The 17,803-nt window shown below is 33.9% G+C and overlaps 1 protein-coding gene across 4 annotated transcripts in view; it reads left to right on the top strand.

Moving 5' to 3' along the window:
• LOC150106772 (calsenilin-like) overlaps positions 1-17,803 on the top strand; it is an 82,992-nt gene that overhangs the window by 41,658 nt on the left and 23,531 nt on the right. For 3 of the 4 annotated variants that reach the window (XM_090392692.1, XM_090392688.1, XM_090392691.1), the window contains exons 2-3: positions 14,491-14,615; positions 15,081-15,150. In XM_090392692.1, coding sequence (XP_090248818.1) covers positions 14,491-14,615; positions 15,081-15,150 — 195 coding nt within the window. The remainder of the gene's footprint in view (positions 1-14,490; positions 14,616-15,080; positions 15,151-17,803) is intronic. The other variant, XM_090392689.1, reaches the window with a different exon arrangement.

The raw sequence follows: 17,803 nt of genomic DNA on the forward strand, positions 1-17,803 counted from the left end.
ATTTCTGAAAGCGTCGAAATGAAAACGAAGTGCAACATTCATAACATATTACGATATTTAGTGAAATTCATTTAAAGCATTCTGACGCGTCAAAAATGTAATTAGTTGTGCTAGAAACAAAATGATACCAATTGATATTATTGCACTTTGAAGAGGCTATCAAATAAATTAGAAGCAATAAAGCCACAAGTTTTATTGTAGTCTCGTTTACACTCTTAAATAAAATTAACAATTATGAAATATTAAAAATAAGAAATTTTAGTTTTCAAAATTCGGTGAAAAGAATGCACTCGTGATAAGAATATTATTATAAATTATCAAAGTAATATCGTTAAGTATAAATAATATATCGGTCATCAAAGTAAGAAAAAAATGACGCCCTTAAGGAATGACTAACGGTCAGACATCTTTACCATATACTACCCATTCGCGTTTAAGGTATAAGCAAAAGTCTTGGTTTAGATTGTAATTAATGGCGATGAGTAAAGCCAACTGCGCATGTTCAGATACCTCGAAATAATTAAGAAGTTACTGTTTAACACACACACACACATGACATTCTGAACATTACAAAAGGCATTATCTAGTAACTAATGCCCAGAAGCAAGAAGGGTTACTTGGAAGCAACAAATATCTCCAGGAATGCTAATTTAGACGTTAAAAAGCTTAACTTTTTTTGTTCGCTTGACTTGATGGGAGTTCTGTGAAGCACACAAGAAAGTTATAAAGCCTATCAACATGGCTCGAGAGTCTTTCGTCTGGAAAAAAATGCACTTAAATGACTTAAGATATGGATTTTTATTTTTTATTTTTAGAAGACAGCGCTGATAAGCTGCACGCATTATCCAAAAAAACTCAAAAGAATTGTTTCAATTTTTTGTCTTCAGCAGTGAGAATGTCAGGCCTTCTTACACATAAAGCTTAGTCTTTCATGTGTTTATGACTTCCCTAATTCTTTTCTTGGTGCTCTTACTAGTTTATTTGTTGAAATATATATAAATATAAATAAAATAAAACAGATAAATAAGATAAAACATGGTTTTAAAATATAAATAAAATATTATATTTGTTTTAAAATAAATATTTTAAATGTTTATTTTAAAACATATTTTAAATGTTTATATTATTTTATTCAAATTAAGTGGATATTGAATCCAACATTATTTCTGTATCCCACATTTTTGAATAAATTTACTTCGCCGAAGTGAAGCCTATTGGCTCTTTATCTCAGTGTTTATGTAACATAACATAAACACTGAGATAAAGAGTATGTAACATAACGTAAATGTTAATAAATGTTTTAAAGTAAATTTTCTGAATGTTTATTTTAAAATAAATCTAAATAAAACAACATAATATTTAAATGAAATATATATTGATTTTTAATTGCCCATGATTTATAAACATCTAATACCAACAAGTTTCGTCAACGCTGTTCGGCTTCTTCAGGGCTTATAACGGTAAGAGAAAACTCAAAGTGGCTAGTACAGAGAAAATGGAATAACACTATCTTATAAATTAAACATTCAAACAGAACGCGTAACATTAGACCCATGGAGCGTGTTGTGTTAGTCACTGTTGTGAGAGCACGCTCTGTAGTTTCGAGCGAAATTAAATTCTGGGAGACTGAGTGATCTTATTAAGGTTTTCCATATGTCAGCGATTACCATTCCCTGGTTTCTGTTAAGATTTTCTACAGAACGGAGGACTACTACAGCTTCCTTGAAATTTCTATAACGGGTCTTCTTCTTCATAAGGCATGGAGCTGCTTTCCCAATCAATGGTATGGTTAGTAATCGCGAAATGATGGGCTAGGCCTGAGTTGTCTGTTCTGTTGTTATTAATATCTCCTATATGTTCTTTTTTTCGGATTTCGAGGCTTCTCGACGTCTGTCCTATATAGTTTAGACCACAAGCACATGGGATGTTGTACAGTCCAGCGTGTTTGAAAAAAGCATTAATGTCTTTTGGAGATCTTAAAACGTGACAGAGAGTCTTGACCAATTTGAATGCAACTCTGATGTTGAAAGGCTTAAAACGTTTTGCGATCTTTTTGCACGCTGTACCTGCATAAGGTATAACTATCGATGATCTATATTGAGTGATGGTGCATTGTTGTTTTTATTGCTATGAAGAATCTTGTTGATTAAATTCTTTGGATGGCCATTTTTTATTAATGTCTCTGATATATGAGTAAGTTCATCATAGAGTTCTTTTTCTTCTGAGATGATGTTGGTGGCTTTATTTTTGAGCATATGTATTATGCTGAGCTTCTGGGAAATATGGTGAGTTGACTTGAAATGAAGGTAGCGTCCTGTATGTTGGTTTGCGGTAGACTGTTAGTTTGATATGTCCATCTGCTAGTTTCTTGATTAGGGTATCCAAAAATTGTAGTTGATTATCTTGTTCCAGTTCCAAAGTGAATTGTATTTTTTGATGGAAAGAATTAATTTTGGTTAAAACGTCCAAAAGGACTGTTTTTGTGTCCCTCCAAATTATGAAGACATCGTCTACATATCTCCATAGCACTAAACGTTTTGGGTCTAATTTTGAGAGGATGTCTGTTTCTAGCTTTTTCATAAAAAGATTTGCACAGGGCGGTGAAAGGGGACTGCCCATAGTTAAGCCATTTAGTTACTCATATATCGTTCATTCCATTTAAAATAAATAAATTTAAGTCAATGACGAAAAAGGTGAGCCTTATCTTCAGGTAAGAAATTCTATAGGATACTGATAACTTCTTCTACTGGGATGTTGGTAAATAAAGATACCACGCCCAAGCTAGCGAGAATGTCTGTCTTTATGATTGAGGTGTTTTTCAATTTTTCAATAAAGTGCTGCTATCCCAATCATTAACCATTAACATTACTGGCAGGATGGGTGAAGCACTAGTGCTTTTCATATTCCCCTTTATCTGTAATGGGAATTGTTTGGGAATGGGAGGTTTGTGAGCAGTTAAGCTCGCCCTCTGAGGGCAGTTGTGTTAGCTGTGATCGGTTGAGAGAAGAATAGCCTTCGGTCTTTTGTGTTTGTAGTAATCAGTTTCATTGTAATTGACAGCTTGTACTATTAGTGGGTTTGAATGTGAACTTGACTTCACGAAGAATTTTTCTGCAAGATCACGAAGAAGGGAGGAGATGTATGGAGTGCTGATTTCTCGGTGAATCTGTGAATTTCCGATGAACCACGGTGCATCCAGGATCATCCTAAGGTATTTTTTTTTGGATTCTCTGTAATTTCGAAATGTTTGATCTTGAAGTGTGACTCCATGCTGGTGAGGCGTAAGTAATGACTGGACGTATTACCATCCGGTAAAGAAGCAAATTATTATGTAAGTTCAATTTGCTCTTGCGGTTGATCAATGGGTAGAGCTGTGCTATTACTTTGGAATATTTGAAGCCAATGAGATTGATAAAAAGCTCGTTAAAAAGGAGTTTCTTATCCATTAATACCACAAGATATTGGGTCTGTGATTGCCATGGGAGCTTATGACCTGAGAGTAGGATGTCTTCTTTATTGCAGACTTTTCTTCTTGAAAACAGCATGGCTGAGCTTTTGAGGGGATTCACTTGAATCCTCCAGTGTTGGTGAAATCCCAATCAAGAACATAATATCTTTGTTAGTAATTTCTTGTTGTATAAGTATTATGGTGTGAAATAATAATTTATATTTTTAGAGCAATCAAATAAAATTCTCAAATAATATTAAAATATTCGAAATAGCTTTATTTGTGCAAAATAATGGTAGGAGAATGCATCCAAAATTTTTCTAGTTACTAGTAACGTCATGTTCAAGATTTTACAGTTTATTTTCATGAGCCAAACTGCTCATCTGAGCAGTCTTCATGTAAGTACCTTTGAAATACTCTCATCAGAAACTTCGCTTCACCATATTTATCTTCTTAGCAGTGCACGATGCAGCAGAAAGTATAAGTAGCGTCAGGCACTTTATCATCTGTCATTTGTACACTTAATGTCCGTGTGCAGAACTCCTGTTGCCGAAGAGACACTTCAGTTAAGGTTTCGACTTAGATGCGAGAGCTGTGAGGTTGTCACCGGCATCATCTGACTGAAATGTATCCAGGCAGGTCTCTTCCCTTTATATCAAACGGTAAATACATTACTTGAAATATATACGTCGTAGCAATGAGAAGAGGCATTCCAAAAATTCGCCATTTAAAACTTGGCACACTTTTTAATTATTTTCACTCAGTTTCTCCACTACCATCTTTACTTTCTCTCTCTCTCTCTTTCTTTCTATCTCTTCTTTTTTATTTTATGTTTTCTTCTTTTTCTCCATGGGCATTCGAACTCAAGAAATGCATTAAGCGATTAATTTTCCATCTTCTCATTTCACTCGTGTCGCGAATATATTAAGAAATCTTTTCTCTTTGACATCGGAAAACCGTTTATGTTCTTCACTCCAAGTCGTTGAAGAATCGTGTTAACGCGCCTCTCATTATTTTAATGGCTTCCTTTAACAAATCACTCCGTTGACCACCCTGTCTGACACTCTACCGTTTCTTCACCATTCGTAATGACGTCACACACCCAAAAGCAGTCGCTCAACTTCCACCGACTACATCCTTTTAATTGAAACCAAACACTCGATTTTCAAAGAATAAATAAAAGCATCCGAGTATAGAATTTGATAAACGTCTCCTTTTAATAAAGCGTATATACTAGAAGGCTAAGAAATGCTTCGATGTTTGACCTGTAAGTAATGAAGCGGTTCAAAATAAAAACGAACATTAAGATTAATGACAATAACAAATAAGCGATGTTTAAAAATCACCCGTTGAAACAGCGGCTTGAAGTAATAGTCAGAAAATGCATTTTATTGACGCAATGCGGATATCAGATGACAATAGAGAATTCCCTAGACTTTCGCCAGAATTTAGAGGGCGCAGCTTTGTTTATGCCGTCTCGACATATAATAAAAATACCACGGAAAACAATGCACCGCTTCTCAACACTTTATGGCAACTCTACTGAGGCGCCCTCACGCGCAAAAGACAATAAGCTGTGCGGAAAAATTTCGTACACTTCTTTTTTTTTTCCCTGGATAGTTAAATAAACATTAAATCGCACGTTTCTCTAAGGTGATCTCCAGAGACACCATTTTTTTTACTTTTATTACACCTTTCCATATGCAATGACAGATGTTCAGCTGCATGCGAATGTTGAATTGCTAGTTAACTGTATAACTTATCTACGTAAATGTTGAAGTTTCGATAGTGAACAAGGAATCATTTAGTGCTGAAAAAAAATAAGTGCTAGAATGTTTATGTATCATCCTGATTATTTCCTATAAAACCGAAACATTTGATTACAGTTAATCGTATCCCATAAGAATTCGATTTTTTCTCCTGGAAATACGTGTTTTTCTTCGATGATACAAACCTACCGGCCAAATAATATCCGTAATTAAATGACATATTATTGAATGGTTAGAATTGAAGGACAGCCCAGCAGAGGAAGACTAAGAAAGAAATGGATTGGCAACATTAAAGAAAGCACCCACTTAAACTCCATAATAGAACTTCATAAAAAAGACAGTAGACCGAAAGAAATGGCAGAAATTAATCTTTGAGGAAGTCAACCCGCCATGAGTGGAAGAGAAGAAGAAGAATTAAATGACAAAGTATACATGCATTGCATTCATTGCCATATAAGTCCATAATCAAATATATATAGTAAGCCTTGTAAACTTGTGTTAATTCTTTCCTTCATATTCATCTCTGACACTTGCTTTTCTACTCCAATTTGTCTACATCCAATAGTCAATTAAAGCCAAGTAAGCTTGCTTTTCTGGGTCAGTCGATACAAGTCCTTTGGTGGTCTGTTTTTCTAGAGTCTTGAATCGAGTTTATTGGAGGAAAAACCTCTACCGCATAACTTTAGCTAACTTACCTTCAGTTGAAGTCCTTATACAGGTTCCTACCATCCTAGACAGGAATTGAATTCAGGCTTTACTGACTAAAGGTAGTCCTCCCCAAGAATATGTATAAAGCACCTCTAAGGGTTTATTCTGTGATGTCATGTGCAATATTCGAATTCGTGTCCATCGGAGATAATAATACTGTTCGAGGGCATGGTTAGAACGACATTCAAACGAACTTGACCATTTATTTTGCTTTCCAGCTTGATCCTAACAGATGGTGATGATATTTCATTAAACATGCCACAAACCATTATTCTAGTAACCTGATGTTGTTCAGCCCAAACTACAGAAAACAATAGGACAGCATTGTTTCGAATTCACCTAAATGTTAACCCTTTCATCTATAATGTGTCGGAACTCATGACCTTTCTCCTATCTACAAATGATTATCGTTCGTTTACCGTATGGGATTTGCAGATTGGGCAATTACTGTTCCAGTGTTGTAGTTTGCAATTTTCTCTTTACAATTTCAGTATTGGAATGGGCGATGGTATTCCTGATGAATGTTATTCTCTTACCCTGTCATTTTAGCAATAATTAAACTCGACAATCTGTCTCACCTGTTATAGTTCGATTCACAAATTAAGTCGTAGTAAGACTTGTCAGACGTGCGCTAGAAATAAGCAGTTAGTAATCTTATAAATTCCGAAGAGATTGTGGAGTTCTCTGAGATACACAATATTTTCTTCCTGTTTCTGGTGAATGAACAACAACTGGGAATGCAGTTACATCGCTCTGACTAGGCTTTTTTTTTCAAATATGGTATTTGGAATCATTACTAAACTTTGTCGAGTCATCGCAATTTTGGTTTGAGTCGAAGAATTTGTAGTGGCAAAATTTTAGCCGAAACGATGACATTTTTCGATACAATTGACAACCAATAACCTATCGACAGTGTATACGCCATAAACGACCACAGGTTCATTTGTGGCGATAACGAATGATGTGAACTATACAAGAATGTTAGTAACATCAGTTACTATTACCGTAATTTAACCTGTAATCCTTAACCAACATAGAAAAGATTTTATCATTAATATGTATGGAATTTAAGGATCTTGGGTGCTAAATGTACCAATGTCCACTGCTATTATATTACTATTATTACTGCTGTAACCACAGCCTGAGGATGAGTCAAATTAAAAACACGAAGCTGAGATTTGGATGGGTGAAAATGATAACTTAAATTCAGTTGTAAAGTCTTCAGCCAATTGCGAATCATCCACAGGTCTTTTTCTTTTCTACATTATCCAAACTCTGTTTGGTGGGAGAGGAATATCAGTCCTCATTTAATGATATCACTGCATTCTCGCCCTTTCAGTTTTAAGAGATCATATTTTTTTTAATCTAAAGAACAAAGTGATACTCCATACTTACAGTATGGATTATTGACTTTAATTGTATTCACTTCGTACACCCAGCACTATATATAGTATATTTAAAGTGTCTTTATATTGTAATATTTCACGTGTACAACCTTATGATAAGTGAAACAGACGGCATAGCTAAATTTCAATCATACTTTTCTTCGAACAGCATTACCGAAATAATTATAATGCACATAAACTATTCACCCGACATAATTTTATTAGCATAATCAAATATTGGCGTCGATCACCGCTTTTGCAACCATCAGGTTATCGATTCAAGTTGCATTACGCCAATGTACGTTTGAAACTTTTTGGAAAGTAGATGATTTTTCTCGCCGCAGTGAGTTTTCACGATCGCTTTTAATATGAGAATCCTATCCATGAAAGATTGAAAACCCCATGATGTCTAGTCTAGACTTGGCTTGGTTAGCCAAGGCCTAGGTATAAAAATCCCTTGCAATATATGCATGATAAAGCTACCCACTGTCTTTAATACATCCCATATCATAATGAAGTGGCCAGTCATTGTAGAATATGATCTGTGCAAGTGCAATTGGTGGTTTCAAAATTACAGAATCGCTAATAAATCAGTTTTAGGTTTATTATTATTTTTTTAATATATCTCTTTCTCTAATAGAAAACGGCTATCATGTGTGATTTTTTTTTAATGGACTCTGTGTCTAGAAGAAATACCATAGATAAGCACTATTTGTCCAACTCCTATATCTTGTGTAACGCTGATTTTCATCTAGGCATATTCTACTTCATCTCACTGACCATAGCATGTTTTTATTTATCTTTTTTATTTATTCTTTTTTACTTTCTCATTATTTATCTGTTTTAATTTTACATACATGTTTCTATACATGTTTGCGTATAAACCTATATACTTATACGCAAACACATAACAAAAGAGCAAGACTCAATCGACTCTTGTGAATAAAGTTTGCCTTTTGAGGAGTGCAAGAAAGTTGTTAGCTTGCGAATCAGATGAAGCGAGAGACTCCTAGCATTGAAGAATGTTTTAAATCGTTGAATATATATATACTGTATATATAAAGAAACAGAAGTATTTAATGAAGATAAAAAAATTACATATACAAGACGTCTAAGTTTAACACTAAATAAATGTTCTGACACGAAGGATTTGGACCTGGTGTTGATTATCGATTTGTCGGAGATGCGAGAGAAAATTGCTCGGTTAAGGGCTATTATTGAGCACTTGGCTCGCCCATTGTGGCCTATCGGTGGTGAGCTTGACACTTATCAGAGTATTTTCGTATGGTTTTGTGAGACGCTTTTGTCTGGAAAGGTCCGGTTCGTTATAGTCTACCGTGAATGACGAAAACGATCATTAGGATAGTTTTGAGTCTGTAACTCGCACTTTGTGAGCTATTGGCAATAAGTTTAAAACTCACCTGCCAAGAGTCGTTTTAGGGCTTTTGTGCATTGTACTCCAATATCTACAACTAGCTCTTCTGATACTGACGCACTGAGCAATGCTGATCTGCTAAAATTTACCAGGATGAATCTTTCAGATGTTATGAAAGAGATATCCTGCAAGATGGTGATGTATAAAGCGTGAAATGGCTTCAAGAAGGAGCTGTGCATGAAAATAGTCAATCTATTTTAGGGGTTAGAGAGAACCAAAAACAGAATTATTGAGTCGAATATTGTTCTCATTTTTTATCCTAATTTGTTCGTAATTCCACTGAACTAGGATACCAGTTCCATTATACCATTTCAGTTAGATTGGCTATAAATAAATGAATGCTAAAAGGAAGTAGTAACTTCGCTAATTGCGATCCTCGACATTTTCGGTCAGAGTGATAAATTTTCCCGAGATTTCACCAGAAGTCTCTCAGAAAATTATTACTTTGCATTTTTAGGGCACCATAAGAGTGTCCTCTTTTTAATAATTGAGACTCCATTGCACGATGTGTGAAAATTATACAGGAATCGGTTTATTCCAGATCCATTCATCTGTATCTCTATACTCGATAGAATAGCTTGACAAGTAACTTAGAAATGAGTAAGGTGAATTCAGAAGGGGAAATAAGCTACGGATCTACGGGAAATGTTTAGAATTTCAGAGGGCCGTTTTCGTATTTTGTTGACTTCGAAAGGGGTTTGATTCAGTCGAAAGGAACAAAATTTATGGAAGATTATAAGAATTTGTTTTGTCTAAGAAGAGTTTATTGTAAAAGCTCATGGAATATCTCAAACGTTAGCATTATAACTATTTTATAATAGTTATAATGAGTAAGAGTGAGGCTTGTGTTAAAGTTGATAAAGCATAGAGTGAATGGTTTAAAATAACAACTGGAGTAAGACAGAAGTGTGTTCAGTACTTTTTTTAGTTTTGTAATTGTTTTTGTTATTAATAATAATGTGCAAGGGAAGGACTTAAAGTTAAAGTGGTTTAAGAATCTGAGGAATTGATTTGGTCTCATTCTCAAATAATGTGGGAAAAATGAACAGCTTTATTGCTGCCACTGATGAAGCTGGGAGGTAACTTGGTGTGATTGTCAATATGGAATGAAAATAGGCGATGAAGATGCGTCGTCTCTCTTTTTTAAAGGCTATATTATAATACATGCCACTCACGTCAGTTATCTTAGTAGCTGTATCATTGAGTTCCATGAAAATTCATGGAAAAAACAGTTAATCGAAAGACAATTCATCGAAAAAACAATTCACCGAAAATTTTAGCTAAAATTTCATTAAATTGATTCAACCAAAGCGGAATTGCTAATATCATTTCGAAACTTTTTTTTCGAAAATGTTATGATAAAAGTGATCCATTTAGAACAAAAACTGAAGCGTGCAGGCAGCTTCTTGTACCGACAACTTCTACTAATTCCACAAAGTCAGAGAGTTATTGTAATACATAATTTGGACACGTGATTTCTTTGTCGCCCCGAATATAGCTGAACTGAAAACTGGAACGGTTCGACATTTTCTTGTAAAAGTTTCAAATAGCGAATCTGAATCAGATTCGCTATGTGAAACTTTTATTCATCCCATAATAATTGTTGTATTGAAGTCGCATATTGCTACTAGTAACAATAATAATAACGGAAACAGGCAAATCAACCCCCATGAACAGACATGAAACAGTTATCGGACAAGAAAGACAATAAGAAACCTTATTGCTCTATAATTAATCCCTATTAAAGTAGCATTGCTATCTCACTCTGCACGGTTCAGTTTTTGTTCTAAATGGATTACTTTTATCATAACATTTTCGAAAAGTTAAGATTTTCGGTTAATTGCTTTTTCGATGAATTGTTCATTCGATTAATTGCCTTTTCGATGAACTCTCCGGATACCGTATCATTGATCTTGGTGACTTATGGAATGAAGTAGATAAAAGATTAAGGATAACTTCCGTCTTCATGAATGTTCAAAAATATTTGGAAACACAGTGATATATCAGTAAAAACAAAATTTACAATTTGCAATAGTCTTGTTTCTGTTTTACGGCAAGAAATCGAAATTGTACGAGTGATAATCGGAGGCTTGATGCTTTGATCAACGTGTGTGAGGGGCATTATGGGAGTAAGGCGATTTGACTTCGTGAATAATAATGAGATGCATCGGAGGAGTGATTGTCAGAATGCAGAACACAGTACTTGGCCAACAAGATTATGTTAAATGAAAACCAGAAGGTGTTATGAAAGAGACAGGCCAGACTGAGATGGATCAATAATATCAAATAAGACCTTAATAGAATTCTCATAGATTGGCATGAAACAGCAGTGTAGACGCTGGACAGAAACATCTGACGTAGGAAGATGTTTAATCCAGTCAGGCTTCGGCGAATATTGGCTGCTTGAGGATATTGTAGGAGTAAATGATTTCGTAAGGTTCTACTCGAGTCTTTGCTTAGAGATCATGAACACGGGCATTTGCAAAGAATTTTGAAAATGAAACCAATACCTCACTGAAGCTATTTAATATTAAGACCCGGATGCAAATTCAGGCTGCTACTATGTTAATGCAATAAATTATTAGTGGACTTATTAGTGAAATCCTGTATGAGCTGTATATTAATACAAGTGATTTTATGGATACAAAGTTATTCTATACTCGCAGATGTTTTGTTTTCATTTTTTTAAAAAACTGTTTAGTGTGCTTTAAAAGCTTGCGATTATATTTTAGATTTCACACTTAAATTTGGATTAATTTAATAAATTTAAATTAACTAAAATTATAAATCAAATTTTGATAAATAAAAACACAACTGAGTATATTATACGTAGTATGATTTAGCGTTGAATTTTGTCAAAGGATATATTAAAATTTTAACGAGAATTTTTGTAGATATGTAAAAATTCATATATACATATGTAGATATATAAAGAATTTACATATCTACATAAAAATTCTGTATCTAATTTTATATCTGTATGAGGCATGGTTAGGTTGTATATTGCCATATCTACTAGAACAAGGAATCCAGTGTAGTAATCCCATACTGTTCCTGACAGGAAATTTGGTATGATGACTATCTTTCTTTCATAAGTGAAGGTTGTTTTAATTAAAGAAACAATCTTCTAGACCAGTGTTTCTCAACGTTTTTTGGATTATGCCCCATCTCAACGGCTCAAAGATTTTAATCTCCCCCCCCCCCCCTAGCATAATAGTCAGCCAAGTTCTGAAAGTAAAGCCTAGAATTTAGGCTTTACTGGTTGTCTAATTCCGATATAATTCTTAAACTTAAATTCTCTGTCAACCAAAGTACCCAGCTGTATTCATTAACTCTTTCGGAAGTCTGTTTATTCAACGCATATTAAATACAGGTAACCCTCGTATAACGCGGTACTTATACAACACGGTTTCGATATAAGACGGTCTATAAACTGTAGTATCCCTTTATCTTTTTTTCATATATTTTTCAACGCGCGACTTAAAAATCAAATTTTTTCTTCGTTAAATTTGTGTCTACCCATATCGCGCATGTAGTTATAAGTAGCGAATTTATATTAGGGGAAATGCCCTTTAGCATGCATATACGTCATTGTTTACTGTATAAGTATTTATTGTTGAAAATTGTCTTCGTTTTCTGCCAGGAAAGTGCAATAAAAATCATAAGTGTGAATCTCAAGCTGAGCATTTTATTTTCTGGTGAGTTACATACAATATGTAATGCTTTTTTTTTTTTCATGTAAATTTTAAAAAAAAATTTTTTTTATAGTAATGGCCACTTAGAGTGCTTTTGCGACATACGCGTTTGTTAATAGGGATAAACCCACCCACTGTAAACTTCCAAGGTAACAATTGAACAAGACTGAAGATACATTCGGTGTCGATCAGCACACGAGACTCAATCTTCGCGAACTTCTTCACAAGTGCTCCAATCTCTTCAATATTGAATTAATTGATGAGGAAATAGATTTACATGAGGAAGAACTGGTACATTTAATAGATGACGTCGAACCAAATGGAGGGGAAAATTCTGCCAAAGATTCTGATGAATCCTTTAAAGAATTCAATTTAAAGAAATTAGTAGAAGGATTGGACTTGGCAAGAAGGTTATTTTATGGATAATGATCTCTCAATGGAGCGCTCTGGAAAATTCACGAGATAATTGGATATTTGTTTAGCTTCGTATTATGAACTTAATAAAAAAAATGCAGCATAACAATAAGCAAGATCTTATTACTGACTTCTTGATAACTAAACCAGCCGAAGTATGCAATGAGAATTATAGAAATGATGTCCAAGAGATTTCAAGTGATGACGTCCGGCCACTCGTAAATAAAGAACATCTTCAAAATGTTAGTTTTGAGTGATGACGATTAAAATATACACTTTATTTTATTTTGCCTAAAACATTTATGTATTATGTGCAATGAAGTTTACGTATAATTCATAATTTTTTATAATTTTATACTATGTATTTGTTTCATAGTTTATATGTTTTCTTAACTTACATGAATTACTGAATTAAATAAAAAATATTTTTGTTAGATATGTCATTGTTTACATAATCTTAAAAAAAAAAACGATTTCGGAACCTAACTCTTCTTTTTCTATGTGATCTGAGTCTCGCATAACGCGATTTATATCAAGCGGCATTTTTTTGGAACCTAACATCCGCGTTATACGAGGATTACCTGTACTTAAATTTATGCACATTCAGTTTTACACACCACTTTATTGTCCAAATTTCCAATGTTTTATGATCACCCAGTGAGATGATTTAGTGAGAAAAAATGAGACAAATCTGAGTCGTAATATTTGAGCCTAAATCATTTATGAATGTCGGGGGGGGGGGGGTAGACTGAAAAGTTCTGATAAACACCTAGAAATGAAAATGATATTAAAGCAACTGATACAACCATAAGAAAGAACATATCCTAAAACCCTTTAACCTTGATGCTTCATCAAATTGTAATAATTTGTCCATTTTCTTTTGGGATATATAAGAAGAGTTGCTTTGACATTTTCAGAACTTCTCAGCTCCCCCTCATATATTAACCATATATTTGTGTGTGTGAGTGTGTCTGGATAATACGAAAAAATGTTATAGCATCTAAAATGTTGATAGAGATTGATTCTTTATCTGCATTAAAATAATCCTGCAGTATTTGGAAGAAAAGTTAATAACATATAGATACTGTAATGTGATACTCCCGTAATACATAATAATAATTATTCCCCTTTTTGTATTATATATTGGTATCATCAGTCATAGATTAAATTAAAGAACGAACACTTCTGTGAATTTCTGGGCAACATTCAAAAATGTATTTAAGAAATAAATGAGTGAATATGAATATAAAAAGAGTGAATAACCTATACTGCTGTCGTAAAGAATTATATGGAATGTAACAAAAACAGGCTTAATCTTTTAACAGATCACACGACTTATCACATTAGATATCATCATCATCGTATCAATATACAAAAGGAAAAAGTTCACAAATTAAGTAAAAAGTTTCGCTTTACGTAAACACACATCCCCACACCCACATAACTAGATGGTGTGTATTTTCTAAATGGACCAATATTAACTAACCACGATTGTATACTCTTTCAATATGTAGAATTACCGAATAGAATTATTATTATTTAAATTTTTAGATAATGAAAGATAAATAATGAATCAAATGGAATATCTGTTTTTACCTTTTTCAAACAAAAATTTTCTGTTTATCGTATTTGCTAGTAGCTGATTCGGACGACGTTGACTTATTCGTTACGAGATACAAACCTGAACGTTTGGACGCCCTGTGTAAGAGTACTAATTTCACTAGGAACGAGATTAGACAAATGTACCAGGGATTTAAACAAGTAAGTGACTTCGTTGGATAATTAATAGTGAACAAGCATAGTTGAGACAATCCTTCGAGTGCTACTAAAATATATAAATAGTAATTTATTATCACAGAAATTATTGTAACCATCTGTTTATCACTGGATAATATACGACGCAATTCATTTAACAAGCAGCTGTCATTCTTTCACTAGTTGATAAACTCTCGTTCTAAGGTGAACGTTAGCTGTCAGTTAATCTGAAAACATTTGTCGTTTGGCAACAAAGCACGCGCGCGTCTCAGAAGTGTTGAATAATAATAATCTATCGAAGGTTTGTAAACAACTTATTTAAATACAGTATAGGAGATCATTTCTGTAATTCTATTGATTTAAAACGTAGCAGCTGGGATTGCCTCAGTAATGCTTGAAATATAAATGTAAAGTTATAATTAAGAGCAAATATATTTTAATAGCACTGAATAGTTTTCATTTTAATTACAGGATTGTCCTACAGGGATTGTAACAGAAGAAACATTTAAGGAGATCTTTTCTCAGTTCTTTCCCCAAGGAGGTAAGCTGGTTTAAGGTATTTATTTTATAAAATTATTAATTAAATAGTAAGTGCATGCATTTAATTAGATTATTCCGCTAAATAATTCAAACTTTTCCAATAATTACTGCATAAATATTAACATTATTTTGTGTACAAGTTTTTTGGCCCCTTTACATTTTTGACCAATTTCTATATACGTTTCTTTTCACCAACTTAAATTTTATTTTAATGAATATCTTTCTCTTGATCATATTGATTTTGTCCCGTGATCTAGACGCCCCGGAAAACCTAAAATTTTCTTGCTATATATATATATATATATATATATATATATAGAAATTTATGAACATAATTTCAGTCTTTTCTCGTTTCAAAAGAATTGATTGCATCCGTGAGTGCCTGCCAGTAGCAATCAATCAGAAACACCGTCATTAACTCAATGAAATTAGTGGAGCACATTCATTTACACCTACGTGTCATCAAGTGCACATTATCTTTGGTTTATGAACATATTAACAACGCCAGTGAAATAGCGTTTTACTGTAGACATAACAAATCATTTTCTAACTGGTTTGCATAGTGCATGGTCTGATTTTGAAATGAAATTGCCATTGCAAATGAATGGCATGGAAGTCGTGATCTTTGAGACTATTTCATACCTTAATTATATATATATATATATATATATATATATATATATTTTTTTTTTTTTTTTTTTCAGTTTATTACGCATTCATAATTTACAATTATTATATACTCGATGATCCTGAAGCAATTTTACAAAATTGAATGCCTGTCAGATGATTTTTTTTTTTTTTAGTTGCATCTTTATGTATGATGTCAGTGGAGGTGAGAGCGATTCAGATTTTATTCGCACTACCTAACATCTCCACCAGAAGCGATCCAATAGTAGAAATTAAAATAGCAATTTAGGGGGTTGAACGAGTTACTCATCAGTGAATATTACTTTCTGGTGTGTGTGTGGCTATATTAGAAAAGACACTAAGAAATAATTACTGATAACAATTTCCTTGGGAAATTGTTATGATGATCTATGTTCCCAAGGAGCATAGATAATCCGTCAGTTTTGGGCGATGGAAAAGGATTTCCATCACTTTGTTTAAAAAGGCGTTCAAATTTGAGGGAGCAACTCTGCAACAATTTAGCATCATCCCAAGGGGTTCTGTGGCTAGTGTTAGTAATTGTATGTTCAGCAATACTAGATTCGTGACTTTTTTTTTTTTTTTTTTAAATTCAGTATAGGATTGGTGTTCAGAAATGTGTTTAGTGAAGGATCGTCCTTTTTGACCAAAGCAAATAAACTTACAATTACATGGAATTAAATAGACTCCAGGTAACAGCATCTATTTGTTGCCATCTAATCTTTAATAGATGGCAATAAAGAACTGATTTCATTAATAGGTTTAATGTGGTCGAACTATAAATTATTCGAAGGATATGAGGAACCCGTTCAGAAGTATCTCAATATATGAGATGAATATTCCATGGGAGTTATCTCTTATTCTGGAAATATCAGAAAAATGGTTGACGATTTTCTCAATAATGTTTCGGTTGCAGTTATTGAGAGAAGTGGTTTGTTTGATGATTTCAATTTCTATTTGAAGCGATTGGATGATGAACACACAACGTAGACTCTTGATGGTAAGCATTCAATAATACCAAATTTCTGTGAGGAGTGATTCGTTGATGTGGGAGGAATATATTGACAAGAGAAGGACTATGCACTGGACCGAAGTGGATAAGGCACTATCCGTTTCTCTTTAAAAACAAAGTACTGAGATCTTTCTCTATTGCCTGAATCCTAAACTCAACAACATTTGTCTATTGTCTATAACCAAAATTGCCTATAAACAAAACAATTGAATGGTGTTTCGGAAAGGTTAGTATACTTGTATGCAGCCAATTGACATTTACTCCGCTACTCTAGTGTTTCACGATGTTAGACGAAAAGGAAATCATCACTAATCCTCTGAGCATCTGTGATCCCCGAGCACTGTATTGGGGAAATGCTTGGATGCCACTTGGGAAGAAGAAAAATCTTGATTCCTTTTGAATTTGGTTAGCCATTACATTTGTGAACCAGTGTGATATATGTAATAGGTTATTATAAACCTATAGTACGTTTGCAACTGTGGATGGGCTAAGTTTTTTTTTTTGCTATTTTTAGGATTTTTTTTTTTTTTTGATGGTTTTCTTTATTTACTTATTTATTTTTTATTAATTGTCAGCTTCCCAGATTAAAACTAGTCAACTAAGGAGAGGAGTCTATAAATATTTTTTTGGCTAGATGGGCGAAGCAAGAATGCTTTTCATATTCCCCGCTATCTGTAGAGGACAATGTAAGTATAGGGTGTTATTGAACTATGAGCTCTGATCATGGCAGGAGCGTAACAGCAATAGCCGAGCCTCAGTTGTCATCCATTACCCTCCCTGGGTGCCATTTTGGTCGCCTCGTACGACATGCATGGGCTGCAGTGGGATTAATAAGTAAAGCCATCTCTAAAAATTAAGACGATCCCCCAGACCCCTTCCTACGAGTAGCCGAAAGACCTTCCAACTCGGCGTTGGCAGTGACGCGCTCCCCCCCCCCCCCCACACCACTGAACAGAACCGCTCATATTACAGAGAATATCATCCCCGACAAGGCCCC

This window comes from Typopeltis vanoorti, chromosome 5 (genome assembly GCF_054136105.1).
Source record: "Typopeltis vanoorti isolate ZY-2024b chromosome 5, IOZ_Tvanoo_1.0, whole genome shotgun sequence".
Lineage (NCBI taxonomy): Eukaryota > Metazoa > Arthropoda > Arachnida > Uropygi > Thelyphonidae > Typopeltis > Typopeltis vanoorti.